At 43.2% G+C, this 17,018-nt stretch overlaps 1 protein-coding gene across 1 annotated transcript in view; it reads left to right on the top strand.

Moving 5' to 3' along the window:
* The first annotated feature begins 2,695 nt into the window (after positions 1 to 2,695).
* Positions 2,696 to 17,018, top strand: part of gfod1 (glucose-fructose oxidoreductase domain containing 1) — a 32,834-nt gene continuing 18,511 nt past the window's right edge. Inside the window, exon 1 of the mRNA XM_035142824.2 lies at positions 2,696 to 3,470. Within this exon, the coding sequence (XP_034998715.1) occupies positions 3,218 to 3,470 (253 nt within the window). The 5' untranslated portion in view covers positions 2,696 to 3,217. The remainder of the gene's footprint in view (positions 3,471 to 17,018) is intronic.

The raw sequence follows: 17,018 nt of genomic DNA on the forward strand, positions 1-17,018 counted from the left end.
TACAGAATCATGAATTTATCTTTCCAGAGCAGCTGTTAGATACACTACTGTCAACATTATTTTACATAAGTTACACATTCATAGTGCAGAGACCAGTATTGACTTTTTCGTAAAGCTAAAAGTTTCCTCCGAGCTTGTGTCGCTGTAACATGAGGAGGAAATTATGCATAGCTGATTGCAACATGAACCCTGTCTGTGTTCAAAAAGACCTGAGCGGCTGGCCTCTTCAGTTTCAGCAGGAAAGTGCAGTTTTTATTCATATTCAATGTTCCCGTCCTCAACACTTTGACAAGAAGTCCCCATGAGCGTTGACCTTGAATGACCTTTGACCTCCTACAGCTCGCGGTTGCTTCTCTCAGCTCTCCCTGAACAATCTTTGCAAAGTGCAAAGTCGTGTGTGGGTCTCTTCTGTTTGCTCTGTACATTGTTGACTGAACCGATGCCGACAGCTGTGTCCAAACTGTAGAAATGTGTGTGTGAGACACAAAGAAATAGCACTGACTTCTCTCTACTCTCACTCTATGGACATAAATAACTGTTGTATCGTGCTATAGTGATCGTATTGATTCAGGCTGTGACGCTCAGCTTTTTCCATCCGTTGAAATGTTGATTAATCCCATTAGCTGTCGGTCAGCTGAGGTCCTGCTGGGCTGCATTAGGTAGGGAATGTGGACACAAGGACGCAGGAATGATCTAAAGGTTTTTATTTACCAGAGAGAATAAGAAAATTCAAAGCAAATGTGAATATTAACTAAACTGGACTTTAAAACCGTTTAATAAGACAGACGTTAACACAAAATAATGGAAAACTAAGCAACATTCTCAAAAATCTAAAGAATAAAAATAATAAAGAAGTAAGCAGTATTATAACAGCAAATAAAAAACTGCACTGACAGTTTGCTAAGAGCAATGTGATTAACTCTTAACCACACCTGTAAAATGAGTGGCAGGGCAGTGGTACAGTCCAGGGTCACGCTGTAGCTTCATATGAAATTTTGGAATATTGAACTGTAAACTCTTACCTGCTGGTGGCGCTAGAGGAAAAGTCAGGGTGTCACACGATTCAGGAGGATTCCGGTCAATTCCTCCTATAATTGCTGAGAATTTCAGTCTTATCATGATTCATGACTGTAAAACTAAAAGTGTGCTCTGCATAAATAATGTCCATCTGAAATGCTTTTCAAACTTTGTTGGCTGTTCAATTATATAGGGCAGGAAATGAAAGTAAAGTGATTGGACATTATATTATTATTATTCTCAGTCTGCCGGGTGCAGCCATCCCGTCTGGCAAACCTTTAACAACGGCTCCAAGTCGTCGCTCAAACAATGTTTGATTAAAGTTCTTAAAGATTGTATTAGAATTATATTAAAATTATAGATATTTATATTATCTTTGACGAGTTTACAAAAAAACACTCATCATCTAGACATCTTAATCTACTGCTGTGTTAAATTCATGTGTGAGGTGTCTTCTCTATTAAACCCAGAAGAAGATGCTATAAAGAGGAAGTGCTTCACTTTGGACTTGACCGTGATGAATTTAAATCTCCTCCCTCCAAAGAATCCTGATCCTGCTGCAGAGTGAAAAGAAGCTTGACCCTGCCTCCTCCATCTGTTGTGCAGCGTCCTGTCAGTGTGTGATTCATGGTTCTGGAGGGTAAAAGCTGCGGTGTAGTGCCGGTTCAATCTGGACAGTAGGGCTGGGTGGGGGGGTGTTTGTAGACTGAAGGGGAAAGTAGGTTCTTGATGAGGTAGAGTTGACAAAAACCTGGGCAACATTCAACAGCAACCATACCACACAGTGTGTTACAATACAGTAACAATATAAAGTGTCTTGACAGAGAATAGTGTAGAGAATATGTTGTTTATAACTTCTGGAACATTTGTTTATCTGAAATAAAACCTTTCAAATGTCTCTTATGTATGTAGTAGATGGATGATGAGATAACCTACAGCATCCCACTGCTTCACTGTGTCCAGGAGCTGAAGGGTTAAAGTGGGAGGAGAGCTCAGAGAGAGGGAGAGACACAACAGCACCGGAAATAGTACAAGGTTCACATTAAAAGTACACAACATGTTGTACTACTACTACTACTACCTGTACTGCAACCATTACTACTAATAATAGTAATTAGATAGATAAATAGATAGATGGATCATTACTATCACCACATGGCGTTGACACATGAGAGGGACTGTTAATAGTATCAGTAACAGGAAGTATAAAAACAAAGTGGAAAGAATAATTAAGTAATTTGTCCCCATAATCCTAAAATAACTATTTACATAGTCAAACTGTCTTGTAATGATCATTAGTTCATCACTTCTAGTAACACAATAATAACACACACATAACAATCATTGTGCCCTTATAACAGAAATGTCTGATCATACAAATGCCAAATACAATATACTCGTGATGTTATAGTATATTTATAAAAACCTGCATTCAATATAATTATTATTACTTTTAATTAAATTCGGAATAAATGTAAAATATGCCAGACGTGTGTGCTACATGCAACTGTATTTCATCTGTTGCCTATCGATATATAATATATCGTGTATAAATGTAACCTTGGTGAGATGACGGTGGCAAATGTAGATCAAATGCTACCCTTTACTTTCTGTGGATAGTGGGTCAGCTCTTATTTTGAAGCTCCCGCCGCAGTAGCACTTCCTGTGACGGTGTCCAGGTTGACAGTGGCTCAGCCGGTCTCAGTATCGGGCTTCAGCAGAACTTCACCCCGGCCGCAGCAGCTGATCCTCCGGGGAGCGGGCAGTACGACCCGGCGGAGCTAGTGTCCTCCCGCCGCCACATGAAGCTCGCCTCCGGTTGTGTGGTTCTGTCTGGACGGAAGCTCCGGGTGCAGGAGGGATAAAGTGACCGTGGAGGAGGTGACACGCGCAGTCCCTTGCCTGGCGCAGTCGGTGCGCTGACCGCTGTCAGAGGACCAGAATGCCGCATTTACGTTCCTGACTCCAACGCTTCAGCGGCTCCACATCTGTTTCTGGGTGAGATTCAGCGCAGGGGGAACAACGGCGGTAAATGCCCGCTCGTCGAGCCGGAGCGTCGGGAGAATGCAGCAGAGCGGCTGCCTGGCTGCAGGTGGATGGTCCCAGCTGCTGCTGCTGCTGCCGCTGCAGGTCCGGCTCCAGCTCTGAGCTCCGGCTGAAACCCACCGCACCGGCAGAACCACGCGAGTAAAGCCGAGCCATGCTGCCCGGGGTCGGCGTGTTCGGCACCAGCCTGACCGCCAGAGTGATCATCCCGCTGCTGAAGAACGAGGGCTTCGCCGTCAAGGCGCTGTGGGGCCGGACGCAGGAGGAGGCGGAGGAGCTGGCCAAGGAGATGAACGTGCCCTTCTACACCAACCGGATCGACGACGTGCTGCTGCACCAGGACGTGGACCTGGTGTGCATCAACCTGCCGCCGCCGCTGACCAGACAGATCGCGGTGAAAACACTGGGTGAGTGGCTCCTCCGTGCTGCTGCTGCTGCTGCTGCAGGGAGGAGGGATGCTGCGGCCCTGTGGAGTGGGGGGAGGATGCTGGCAGGAGGCAGCACACTGACACCGCCACAGGTCAGCCCTGTGAGGTTATGGTCCAGGAGGGCAGCAGTGATGATGGCTGATTTATGTCATGGCATCATCTAGCTTTCCCTTCAGCATCCTAGTTTTAGTGATGCAGCTTCCATCTTGTTCTTTGTGTGGGTCTGTTTCTGGCCCCAAGGTGAAGTCAGGTCCTCCTGTGCGTCAGGGACTTACAGGTGTAGGACTGTGCCCGAGAGGTGAAAGAAAGTGTATGATTCTATTTGTGAGGACAGAATTCAAGGTTTGACCTTTTGACCTTTATTGACAGGATGCATACGTCATGTGGCGCTTGACTCATAATATATAAACTCATATGAAGTCGTGTTTTGGCTCAGTTTGAATCTCTGCACTCGTCCGACCTGTGCCATGGTGGAAGTGATCCACCGTGATACTGGGTTGAACGAGGAGTTGTGGGGACTCCCCTCAGACAAAGTGCGACCTGAACCTGTGAGAGTGAGAGTGGCCGACACAGAGGAGAGGCCTGGATGCAGCAACAGGGAGAGACACACAAAGAGAGCTTGTTCCAGTTTAAATCTGGAGCAACGCAGCTTATTTTGGAGAACACATTCGGGAGAAAGAACGGTGGCAAGAGCCGCTGAGCTCCACTCCGAACTGGTTTTATCTACACCACAGGGCTCAGCTGGAAGTGAGCTCTAACAGGGCGAACCAAACCAAACTACTATAGAACTATTACATTTACATTGCACCTGCTGCATCTACAGGACCTATAGTGTAGGTTCCATAATTGATCATTTTACTGAGATTAATCTTCAAATTGTAAAAAATACACAAGAATTCCAAATACATACTGAATTCTAAAAATCTCTCAACAGTGTCCATAACGAGTAGAATGCATGTTTTACACTTTATTTTCAAGAGTAGGGAGTGTAGAGAAGAGAAACGAGTGAATAACATCAAATGTTCCTGTGTGGACTTGAACCTGAGATGTTGCAATGCATCATGGTCAGTGATGTAACCAACGTTGCCACAGGGCCAATCAAATGAATCTCTTAAAGTGTTAAAGCCAGGGTTGGTGATCCTGGGAAAGCTAGCAAGAGAAGGCTACACTTTGGAAATGTGCAACTTAGACATCCCACCCTCGCCCATCAGCCCTCTCGTCATAGCTTCTCCCCCAAAACACATGAACGCACCATGTCTGACAGCTAGAAGTCCACTTTTCTGTGACTCGCTCTGTAACCTCTGTCTATCGCCTCTGCTCCAGCGGTGCACGTGTCTCCAGCTGTGGGCTCTGGTCATGTGCAGTGAGAGCACGCCGACCAATTCTCTCATTCAGACCGGATGAAATGATTGGTCGTGTTCAGGGCCACAGACATCTGACTTTTTCCTTCTTTGTCAGACGACTGTATTCATTGATGTCAGGATTTGAGCCAATAAGATAAAAAGGAAAACAAACCCTACGTTGAGATGCATGGGACTCTCCAGCTGTCAGTCAGACTGACAGGAGACAGGAAGAGAGGTGACACGTCTTCAACAACCTCCAGCAAGTCCAGCTGCTTTCATAGAGCTTTAATATAATATAGCCAGACATGAAATACTTAAACATTAACCTCTGGAATGAGTTAATGATCTGGGTGACAGCTAATTTAACAGATATAAGTAGATCTATTATCACTATTGGGTTAAAGTCCAGCAACACCTGTGGTATATAGAATGACCTGACCTGATAACAGCCACAAGCTAAAAGGTGCTGGTGTGATGAAAGTGAGTGACCGTCACCAGGAATTCTTTAAATGTGCACCTGGGGTTTTGACCCTCCTCTAGTCCGTGCACTTTGGAAAGTGGGTGAGGTTGTCCTGGAAATCCCTTCTGTGCTTCTTATCACCTAAAGTAAAACCATTTCCTGATTTAGTAGATGTTCTAAAGCTCTGGACCATGGAGCTTGAGATGATTGATTCCTCATCGGCTGTTTTCTCCAGAGACTATGACCTGAACGAGTGAAAGGATAAATGACTGTGTGGCTTGAATGACAGTGTTTGTTTATAGAAGAGCTGTGTGAGGGTGAAGTGCAGGGGGATGGACATTATATGGACAACATGAATTTCAGTTAGACTGTCGCTGGATGTCTGGACATGTGACTGACACGGAGCATGTGATGCTTTTAAAAGGTCTCGGATCCACAAAATCAGCGCGTTAAGTTTGAATTGAACAGGTCACATGCGTCCGCTGCTGACTATAAACTGGCTGAAAATGGGTGTGTCGATTTTGAAGCGTGCGTAAAGCAAAGAGAGATAAAGCCACTGTGGCTCCATTCACTCTCCCAGTGCTGCAGTGTTTGCTTTCTGGAGGTGGAGGAGTGAAGTACAGTCGACTGTGTTTGTTTATAATGTCACTATAAAGACTTAATCACATGCTACACTAACATGTGCACATGCACACAAACACGGAATCCCTTTACTGCTGGTTAGGATGTAAACTCCTCATCCTGTCCACGTTCATGCATGTAACAATGTGTGGTGCTGAGTCCCAGTGACTTTGGTTCTGCAGGCCGGCCGCTGCAGACCTCTCTTCCTTTCTTTTCCTCTCGGGCTCATTTCCTCACTGCCTCATTGTGTGAGTGCCGCCCGTTCCTTCCCACCCACCTCTCTTCCTCCGCCAAGTCCGCGTCGAGCCCTCTTTGCATTCTGTTGGGTGACGGACAGAAAACACTGTTTGCAAACACAGTTGAGCTTGGGCTGATATATTAGCTGTCAATCATTTAGGCGTATTGTTGTGGGTGCTTATGTCAATTTTATAATGATGTACAACTTTAAAATGTCAGAAAAATGTGATATGTCTGTCACAAATTTTCCAGAGCCCAAGATGATGTGTTTAAAAAGCTTTCCTTATCTGACCAAGAGCCAAAAACTCAAACATCCAGGAGAGAAAACAGAGAGCCTGGAACAGCAGGGAATATTTGTCTTTTCATTGGATAATTAAAGGGAAAAAATGATAAATCAACTAACTTGGCTTTATAGGGATTCACTTGTTGACATGAAACTGTAGAGCAGCCTGAGGCAAAACATTTTTAAATGTAGCTCGAGTAGGTCAATTTGAACAAAGAAAAGAATATACCCACATGTGAGAGTGGATGAATGAAATAAATGCACAAAATTGGTGCCATGCTGAGTTTAAGTGCACGTACTGTCAAAGTATCAAACTAGAATGGCACTCAGTAGAGCACATACCTCCAGCAAGGCCCTACTGTTCCCTTTTATTCAATAAAGCCACAGCAAATTACACACTCATCGAAATCAGTCCTATAAACATGCCTTTCTAGGAAAACTGTGAAAATGTTGAAAAACGTCCAATCTCACTATGTTAAAGAAAAAGAATCCTGGATTTCCCTGACCCATACCACGTCATTTCACCAGGTTTCATGGGAATCAGTGTAGCAGTTTCTGCGTAATCCTGTTTACTAACAAACACACACACACACAGACAATACATAACCTCCTTGGCGGAGGTGATAAACTACCAGCTTGAGTCAGTTATAACACCTGAATAACATGTGCTGCACTATGACTTCATGGTGATGTCCCCACTGTTCTTACCACTGGCTATAGTCCTATTGGATGCAGAGATACCTCAAAAATGAATACATTTTTAAACTGTGCATGATGTCATTTTCTGGCCTTATTGTGACTTTTTCATGACATCACTAATCATATGACATTATATGATGGGGAATCAGCTATCAGCTCCAAAAGTAAATCATTTGAAAATACCCTCTCAAGTTATATTCCCACCAACTCTCCTAGTTACAGTTTAATTGAGCCCAAACTCAAATTCATAGTAGACACATAATTGTTTTGCTATGACATAAAAATACATCTGCACCTAACCATTGAAATGCTCCCCATTACTCGTCAGCCACATTTCAGCTTCTTGCATCACTGTAATGGACGGAAAGTGTTACACACTCAGTAACTAGTCACTGACAGGAGCAGCCAGCCGGTGTGAGGCTGTGAAGCTTTAACTTCCTCTTGTGTCAGGGTGTGGGAGCTGATAGTAATGTGCCTGTGGCCGTCTCACTGCTCAACTGCTGAACCCAGCTGATAAGTGTGGTCAGGCCTCCTCAGTGTGACTGCAGCGGTGGGAACTTTCTGGAGACTCTGTTTCTTCTGTTTTCTGTCTCCATTTGTGTTGTCGCCCCTATTCATTTCACATAGAGCTCCCTGCAGGGTCAGACTTTATATATTGATTGACTTGGAGTCGCAAGGAAACAACTCAGCTAATGGATGAGATGCTAAGATTTACAATGTTTGGGTGGAGAAATCAAATGAATCGGTCCAGTAGTTCTCTAGTTTCTGTAATATCAATATATTCCTACTCACATCACCGACTTCAGGCACAGTCCTTGACACAGGTTCGAATGAGCAAAATGAACGTCCTCATCATTCAAACGTTATATCGTCAGAAGCAAAGACTTCAGGGTCAACTCAGTTTCTGGAGAGACCAGTAAGGTTTCCAAATCTTTTAATCTTCCTCTATTGTTTAATGCAGACTCAACTTCCTGCAATAGTTCTAGTCCGAACTAATCAGAAAAGTGTTTCCACTCTGCAAACGATGCAAACCATGGCTCAGTTTGATCCAGACCCAGGCCACCTCTTTTAGTCGGACTAAACTTAGGTCCATTGGTCCGGACCGTGGTTTGATGCACCTTTTACACCTGTTATTTTGGTTCTGACTAAGTGTTTCCGTTCAATGGTTTTGCTTTGGCTTCAGAGCCTTTTGCATGTTGGTGTCCAGGGGCCTATTGTCTCTATGTGTTTGAAGTTACAGATGGCAGCCGTTTATTTATAGACTATTATAAATCTATTAGACAAATGAGAGTCAGCACAGTTACCAAACGTGTATTGCCAAGATTTATTTTACAAATAAGCCTCCACTTCTTCCAATAAACCTAAACCTGCCCCTGGTGGGATGACTGTAGATCAAGGACTACGAGGAAAACAGAAAAGCACTGGTACAAGTCAGCAAAACTCTGCACGTGTTCTTCAGGTTTTACTCGAGTAACCTTGTTCCCTCAGTCCATCCCACTTGGTCTCATTACAGCAAACCAGTCGGTCTTGTTGAGCAGCCTCTCTCCTTCCAGAAGGATGTCATTCACTCCATTTCCTCCTTTCTCTTCCTTACTACCGTGGCGTTCCTCAGGCGTCTGATGTCACTCAGGCTTTTCTCAGGGTGTTGTGAGGCTGTGGCAGCAGAGGCAACTTCCCACAGAAAAACAACACAACCGCACCGTTCTGCTGTCAAAGAGCAACTCGTGTGAGCCTGAGCCGTTCCTTGGCCGTCAGCCTGTGAAAGTGTGGTTTTATAAACTCCAGCAGGCTGCAGCTTCTTTTCTCTTTTTATCTGATGCATTTAAATACATTTGCATTTTTCAATACACTGCAGCCTGAGGAATCCAGACTGGCTGCCGTGTGTGTCCCATAGTATAGTGAGTTTAATATAAGATACAGTACATTACAGTTTATTAGATTGTTAGTTTGTTTGATAGTTTGTCAGCAATTATATGTAGCAGCAGTTACAGAGTTTCTTCCTGTAGTAAAGGCCTGTGAAAATATACACCAAAAAAAGGCAGAATCTGAACAATAAGAAGGCAGGTGACCTAGTTTGTTTCATCCTATAGGTTTACAGTCTTGTCCCAGTTTTGGGGAGTCATTCAAACGGCTGTGGAAAGGTGTCTCAAGTGTCAGCAGATAAAGACGAAGAAGAAACTGGATTCAGGTTCAGTGTGCGAGTCAGTGGACTTAAAGAAAAGGGGGAAAGTTTATTTGTAACACTGAACAGTAGCTTTATAAATATAAAATAAATGAATGAATAAATGAAGAAAAGAAAAATACCAGTATTTTTCCAGAGCTTTAAATCAAACCTCATGATCACTTTACAGTTCTAAGTTATGTACTTATGTAGAAATGCAGTAAATCTTCACACTTTTTAAGATTGTATTCTTATTTTGGTGAGTCCTATTGTTACTGGGGTAGCAACTTGTGTGTGTGTGTGTGTGTGTGTGTGTGTGTGTGTGTGTGTGTGTGTGTGTGTGTGTGTAACACAAGAGATTCAGGTGCACGTTGTGTCCCTTTTGTGCAGTTGTGTTTGTGTGTGAGACAGTGTGAGGAGGAGGAGGTGGGAGAGGAGCCTTTGTGTGACCTGCAGAGCTCTGTCGTGAGCAACAAGCGTGGAAGTGGAATCTTTTTTTACAGAACTTGAAAACACTCAGTGACGTTTGTGTAAAATCCCCGTCGACTCTTTGTTCCATAACTTACGAAACTAAGAAATGTTACAAATTCACAGGGGAGTTGAAAAGGTCGAGCGGCGCAACACACGGCGATGGTGACTGATCCCAAATGACCGCTGAAGAGGAAACTGATACATTTATTATGTTTCCTGGATCAACATTGATACTCGTGATGAGCTAATGTGATTACTACACACAGAGAAATCAACAGAGCGTCCTCAAACCTTTTCAAAGTAAATCTGACATGAATCTGATATGTCTCTGGTGTCAGTGAGGATCAGCTCTCAGCTGCACAGCCAGACTCTGCCTCATCCCCGCAGACTGCGCTGTCTAATAATAGCTACTCATGCTCAGTTTGGGTAATTACCCATCTTCCATTGCTCCACAAGTTTACAACAACATAAATCAAACAAACAGATAATGCATACGTGTATATTTATGTTTTAATTTGGTCAGTGTCCGTTTTTGTCCTCCACCAAGGAGGTTGTGTGATTGTTTGCCAGATTACTCAAAAACTACCAATCTGATTTCCATCAAATTGTGTGCCGGGTTGGAGCAGCACCCAAGAAAGAACCCAATCAATTATTAGTGGATCTAGATAAACGGGCAGATCCAGGATTTATTTCCACTTCCTTTAACGTTGCGAGATATGGCGTCAGCCTTGGCAGAGGGATACGCTCCGACTGCCCTTCTAGTTTGTTCTCTTTGATTCTCACCAACTTCTGTGGAGTTTCTCTTCCAGCCGTACTGAATAGAGTGTTTGACAGCCTTATTTCTCCATTTCACTTTCAGGCTTTTTAATGTTTTCCTTCAAACAGCCGCTGCTCATGTGAAACCTGCTCCTGCTCAAAACTGTTTGTCTGCACTCACTTGACTTTTGCTTTTCTTTTTCTTTTCCGAACTACGTGAAATATTCCCTAAGATCGGTAAAGCCATTCCTCCTTAATTTTAGGTAGTTACAGTTTCGTAAGTTTTATTCTTTGGCTTTTTGTCATTTCAAATTAATCTAGATATCATCTTATCCCTAACAAGGTATTTGATTTATTGAACATTATATTGAAATATATGTAGCAGCGTATGTAGGATATTCATTCATTGTGCCTGTATAAAGGGAGGTTTGACCAACTTTCTACATCTTTACAAGTTGAAGTTTTTAATATTGATTGTGGATCATGACGTATAACGTACAACATGCTCCTTTGCTCCTTGCAGTGAAGAACCCACAGAATGGTGTCTCCACTCTACAGTGCGCTCAGCATTTTAGCATCTTTCAGCGCATTGTTTTGGTCTTCAGCCATGTTTCCAGCCACTTTCAGACAGGACGCTCCGATAAACCGTCTGGACGAACCTGTCCAGCAGCAAAAAGACAGTATGTCAAAGATAGCAGCTGGTGAGAATAGTGGAGCTATAAAAGCTTAGTATCTGCAGAATATGTAAATAAGCAAATATTTGCTGACACTGTCACTTTAACAACTTTAAGAGATGTTCTGATACCGATGCCATTGCCGAAAATGCCAGATCTGGGATCGGTGGTGCCGGTATTGATGAGTTTACCACCAGCAGTATGCCATACATCAATAAAAGCAACCATCACGCTGTTTTAATAAGTTATGTAATTTGTTGTCTTTTAAAATGCACTGTTATCAGATTGGTTCTTGGTATCGGCCGATACACAAGGTCCAGGGATCGGGAAGGGGAAATAGTATTGGAACATCTCTAACAACTATAAGGTGATAATATGTGATATATTGTGTTTTTAGTTGTGTTACTGCCTAATGACTAAAAAAGAAACCAAGTTTAAAGCTACACTACCTGATTTTGTTACAGTGGATTAAAATGTGTTGTTCCGCTTATTATTGGAGTTTTAACTGATCTTATTCTCTGTTGAGTGCTACAACACCATCAGGGAGTTTGCCTACTGACTGTAGCCCACTGGTTTATCTCCCATGCACCTCTCCTTGTTATTAACTTAGTCTTTTCACGCCAAAGACAACAGAGCATGAAATGAAAAATAGTGGCAGAATTAATTAGAGAAGGCAGACGAAATGGATTAAGATGTCAAAATGCTGTGAGGTTGATTAATGGCTGGCTTCCTGTGTGAGTTTATCATCCCAGCTCAGCCATCATGGAAACGTTAAATTAGGTCATGAGAGCCAGTCAGTTCCTCCACCCTAATGAAAACCTCCCATGATGAACTGTCACACTCGTGGGGTGGAACATCTCTGGGCAAACAGATCAGACACTGAGCAACTGCTCAGTAGATGTTGTTAAGCAAATTCTGCTCCAGTTTAGGTTTATTTAGATTCATTTATATGTTCAAATGCCCTTTAACAGTAAAAAGTAATGTTTGCATATCCGTGGAGGAAGGACACACCAAGCCGACTGTTATACTAGGTAGCAGCATGATTTAGTAACCTCAGAGATAGGGGTGTGTATATCAAGTATAAGTCATTCATTGAGGGTTTTCCTCCTCCACCTAGAGCTTATCACAGTGAGAGTAAACAGCACATGACGTCAGATTTTATTATTATTGACATATTGGATTCTGGCAGTGGTTCACGAGCACTCGGATCAGACACCTGCTCTGGAGGGCCGCCCCAAAGGCAAAGGGCTATTTATAACCTGCCTGCAAAGGGCAGGCAGGCTTCATCATAGATACATGCTCCCACCACTGAAGGTGTTATACAACGACAGTTCCGCCCAGTGATGAGCTCTCTGGCAGCAACCTCAACTTTTATTTAGGGCTAGTGGACACAACATGAAGGCACAGCCTGTTTGATATTAGTCCTAGAAAACCGCTAATGACTAGTAAGTTATGTTTAATAAAATAAAATTAAACATAAACTAAATCGAATAAGATTGAACTGTGTAGGACATATTTGTGGAAATTGTGTGTACAATTGCGTTAATTTCCGCTGCTGCACACCATTGTTTAGGCTGATCGCACATCTCCCAACTTTCTTGACTGGGCACACGAGGTTCAAACCCGAAGCGCTGCCCCTGGAGGAAACAAGCTGGTTTCCTCTTCTTCTTCTTTGCCTTTTTCTGGCGGTGTGGTAGTATTTTCCACAGAAGCGACACCTATCATTTAGGAGAAGACTGCATCTTGTCACTGCGCCTCAAGGGAGGCATCATTTTGACATGTGCAATGACAAGTCCGTCAAGCATAACCACACCTCAAGCCTTGAGCCCCTGGGGGGTTATTTCCTCGTTAGCAACAGACGGCCCCAAACCTCAAGATGAGATGTTTTTTCTTTCCGGTTTTGCGATGACCAGATAACTGTACATTACTCAGTTATTTGAATCCCATGGGCGAGGAATAGGACGTGCAGATTAGTGTAGGGGGTTCTCAAATCATCAGCCCCTGAGCTGGTTAACTTCCGTTGTGACCATTTCAATTTAAATAATAATACAAACCATTTGTAGTGCCTGCCCACACGGATATGGCAACAAGGACTGAACCAAATGTGATTGATGAGATTCTTGGGGAAACTCCATCCATCCATTATCTATCCTTTGAGGGTCCAGTGGGGTGGGGTGGGGTCTGGAGTAAATCCCAGCCGACACTGGGCGGGAGGCGGGGTACACCCTGGACAGAAAAATCTAAAAAATGTTAACTATTTAAACTTTTTAGTCCTATTTAACTTCATTAAATCTTTTAAGTTTCTAAAATCAAGTGGACTCAGGGAACTTTCCTCAGTTATATTTACTGAATGCCTCAAATATCATTAAAATATATATGATTTACACAATTTGATATAACCAGGCTTGAATGACTTTGGACGAATGGTCACATCAACATTGTTTGTGTACCTCTGTCTGATGGATTCGAGCCTTTGGGTTCAGCTGTGTGTCAGAGTGGGTTGGAAAACCGATCAGCAACCTTCAGACGGAGTCAGCCAGGAGAATGCCCTTAGAGAGGTGTGCTGCCATTCCCAGGCCTTCTCTCTCACAGTGTCTGCTTGTTTTCTCACCGGTTCACGTTCATGTTCTCCTGGACGTCCATTAACATGCTAATGAGCGTGTGTGTGAATGAGCGTGCGGGAGACTGGAACCGACGGAGAGATGGCGACGAGCATTGAGGAAGAATAGCGGGGAGAAAGCTTGTCTTCCTGTGAAATTGCCTTTGTGTGTGATGAATGGCGGGACGGGCCGGGCTCTCTCAGCCCGCCGCCGTGCTGCGCTGACAAGTGAGCATTCCTTCGGAAAACGAGTAAGAAGTCCTCCTCATCCCCGCCCCCTTAAAGTCCTCTTTCTTCTGCAGGGAGCCATGGGGAACTGCTGTATGAGGGGGAAGGCTCTGGATGAGGAATCACATTGTGGTATTAAATCCAGGGGCAGGAGCGAAGGCAAGCTTTTGATATGGAATTATTTCCAATCAATTTGAAGGATGGGATTGGAGGCAGGATTTCAAGAATGAATAATTCTACATTTTTAGACTAGAGACATTTTTAACCCATGAATACACTGTGTTTTTAATGATATGTGCGTGTATATACACTCATACACATGAACATATATGAACATATGATTGAAATAGTGTTTAAGAAAAACAAAGTCAACAAAGTAATACATTTGATAAAATTAAATTTGTACAATGACAAATCTTGAGATATATTATCTCAAGGAGAGCGAGGTTGAGACCTGACAATATTATTGGGAGAGAAACCCAATAATCCTCACTTTGAGCAAACACTTAATAGGAAGAAACCTGGTGGTGTGTGTCCATAATAACAACAACAGCAAAGATAGCAGCACCTAATATTATTTGGATTATTATTAGCATTAATAATGGCAATAATAATAATAGTAGTGAAGAGACAATCACAAAAAATTAGCATGTCAGATTTCTTCAGCTTGTTTTGCATGTTAATTCTACAACATGTTCTGTGATGTTTGTCTTTTTAGCCGTAGGGACAGAAGTACCATATTAATTAGGGGAATTTTTACACAAATTTATTCAGGGTTTCCCTTTAATTTCTCACCCCTGCTCTGGTTATAAATCACATGAAAAAATCTCACAGGTTAATGTTTTGTTGCAGTCGTAGTCTTCACTTTGCTCAGGCTCATCACTGTTTCTCATCACTTTAATTTATATAACATGTAATGACATGTTATAATATGAAGTTATTATTGCTTTTCCACCCTAAAATACCTGACTGATGAGACTTTTTAAACACACCCATTGACTGTGTGTGTGCGTGTGTGCGTGTGTGCGTGCGTGTGTCGCTGACTGTTCTAACTGAGGCAAGCCATAACAAAGTTACCTGTGTAATAAGTATTGGGAAATCACTTGTGAAATGTTTTCATCTTGCACAAACAGATTAAGTCGAGCCCACACGTGCTGTGTTTTCCTCTGGATCCGTGATGTGTTGGTGCCTGTCGCACTGTGACATGAACTTTATCCCTTTATTTTCGGTTCCCAGTTCATTCTGTGTATTCCCAAGGTGAAGCTGTTCCATTATAGCTTCGCTCAGATTTCCTTTATGTGTCAGTGTCAGGAATAGGCCTGTCTGTGTTTCTTAATTGGTCACCAGGGACTGAGGACAAGAGGCAGCTGCAGATATTTAGCCCTGAGGCGGTGCTACTGTCAGTCAGGGCCCTCTGATGGAGTGGCCCTGCTCCTCTGGGACCGCCGCTCTTACTACAGCGGGTTTTTCAGACTTGACTTTAAGGTGTTAGTGCTTTTTCAGGTCAGACCCTAAAAATGTAGCGTTCTCTGCAAATGCTCAAACTGCAGAGTAAAGCTGCAACAGGAAGTGATATTTTGGTGTACCGCAGCGAAGCGTCTCTCGTTTCCTGTTGGTAGACACAGTGTGTGACATTGACGACTCTTGTCATGTGTAATCTGTCACCATCACCTTTCCCTCTGAGCTTCTCAAGAAATTCTACACCATGTCCCATCAAGTATGGAAATATGATGAATGCTGAGCGGGTTTTGATCCCAGAGAAATAGAAACCCACGAAATAGAAATTACAGCATGTCAGTTGGTAATCTTTAGTTGTTTTCGTAGGTGTAGTTTTCAACAGTAGATTCAGCTGTTTCTCGCCTCAATGCTGAGCAGGGCTACATCCTCACAACTACGTTTTAGTCTGAAAGCATTTTCTCGACGTCTATGCACAGGAACGTTTTGGCTCCATCACCTTTAATCCTAACACGCCTGAAAACGCAAGTGACCACTCACATACACTGGGCCTTTGTAAACAGGAAGCATTTGGTTGCAACTTGCAGAATTGTCGCAGGTTGCTCGAATGAAGGCTTGTCTTTTGGGCATGTAAACAGTTGTATCATCGTAGAATGCAGAATTTAACTGCACAACAGGATCCGCAACACTTGTAGGTAGACTGGTAGACGACATCATCATTTCCAAACATCTCTGTTTCTGCCAGTGTAGACTCTCGCAGCCGCTGAGTTTTCAAATTAGCAGCGTTTCCAAACTTGTCAGTTTTAGCGGCTCTACAACTCCGGAGCAATGTGGACACCAGGCGTATCCCTAGAAGATTTGATGCATTTTCAAATGAAGACAGGAGACAGGTGTCAGTCTTCTCCTCACACTCGCAGGAGTGATGGGGGATTTTTTTTTAAATGATTCACTATTTTTCATAAACAGAGGGTCAGTAAGCCTGCCAACACGTCTGTGATCCTGATAATAAGAGGCAAGATCAGACCAGCATGGAAAGGCGTGGGTGATTGATGCAAACAGCAGAAGACAAGGTTTACTGTCTCTGCTCAGTCGTCAGTATCCACACAGGCCATGGTGGATGTTTTCTTCATGCTTCATCTCATAATGAAGCAGGTCAGACTCTCCCTCCCGGTCTCATGTTTATCATTATTTCTACCAACTGTATAATGTGACAGATCTCTGCTGGGGAAACACAGAGCTGTTCCCTTGTCTGCTGCATGTGGTTGTTTCCTGGTTGCAGCCATTGCAGAAGTACTCTGCATTTTTCACCTTGTTTATCTTACGCCTCAGAAGAGCCTCCTATAAGTGAATCATTGTATTGGTGCCCTGTCTGCTGGTGCCAAGACAAAGCAGCAAGGAAGCAGCTGTGTCAGAAACAAACAGCACAAAGAAAAGGTATATGGAAGGCAGTATTTCAACCTGTCTCAAAGTACAGGAATGTGTCAGTGGTTGGTGGAGGTCGTCTCAGTTTATTTATGCCACATCATTGTTGATCTCGGTC

This window comes from Hippoglossus stenolepis, chromosome 19 (genome assembly GCF_022539355.2).
Source record: "Hippoglossus stenolepis isolate QCI-W04-F060 chromosome 19, HSTE1.2, whole genome shotgun sequence".
NCBI classification, from domain to species: domain Eukaryota; kingdom Metazoa; phylum Chordata; class Actinopteri; order Pleuronectiformes; family Pleuronectidae; genus Hippoglossus; species Hippoglossus stenolepis.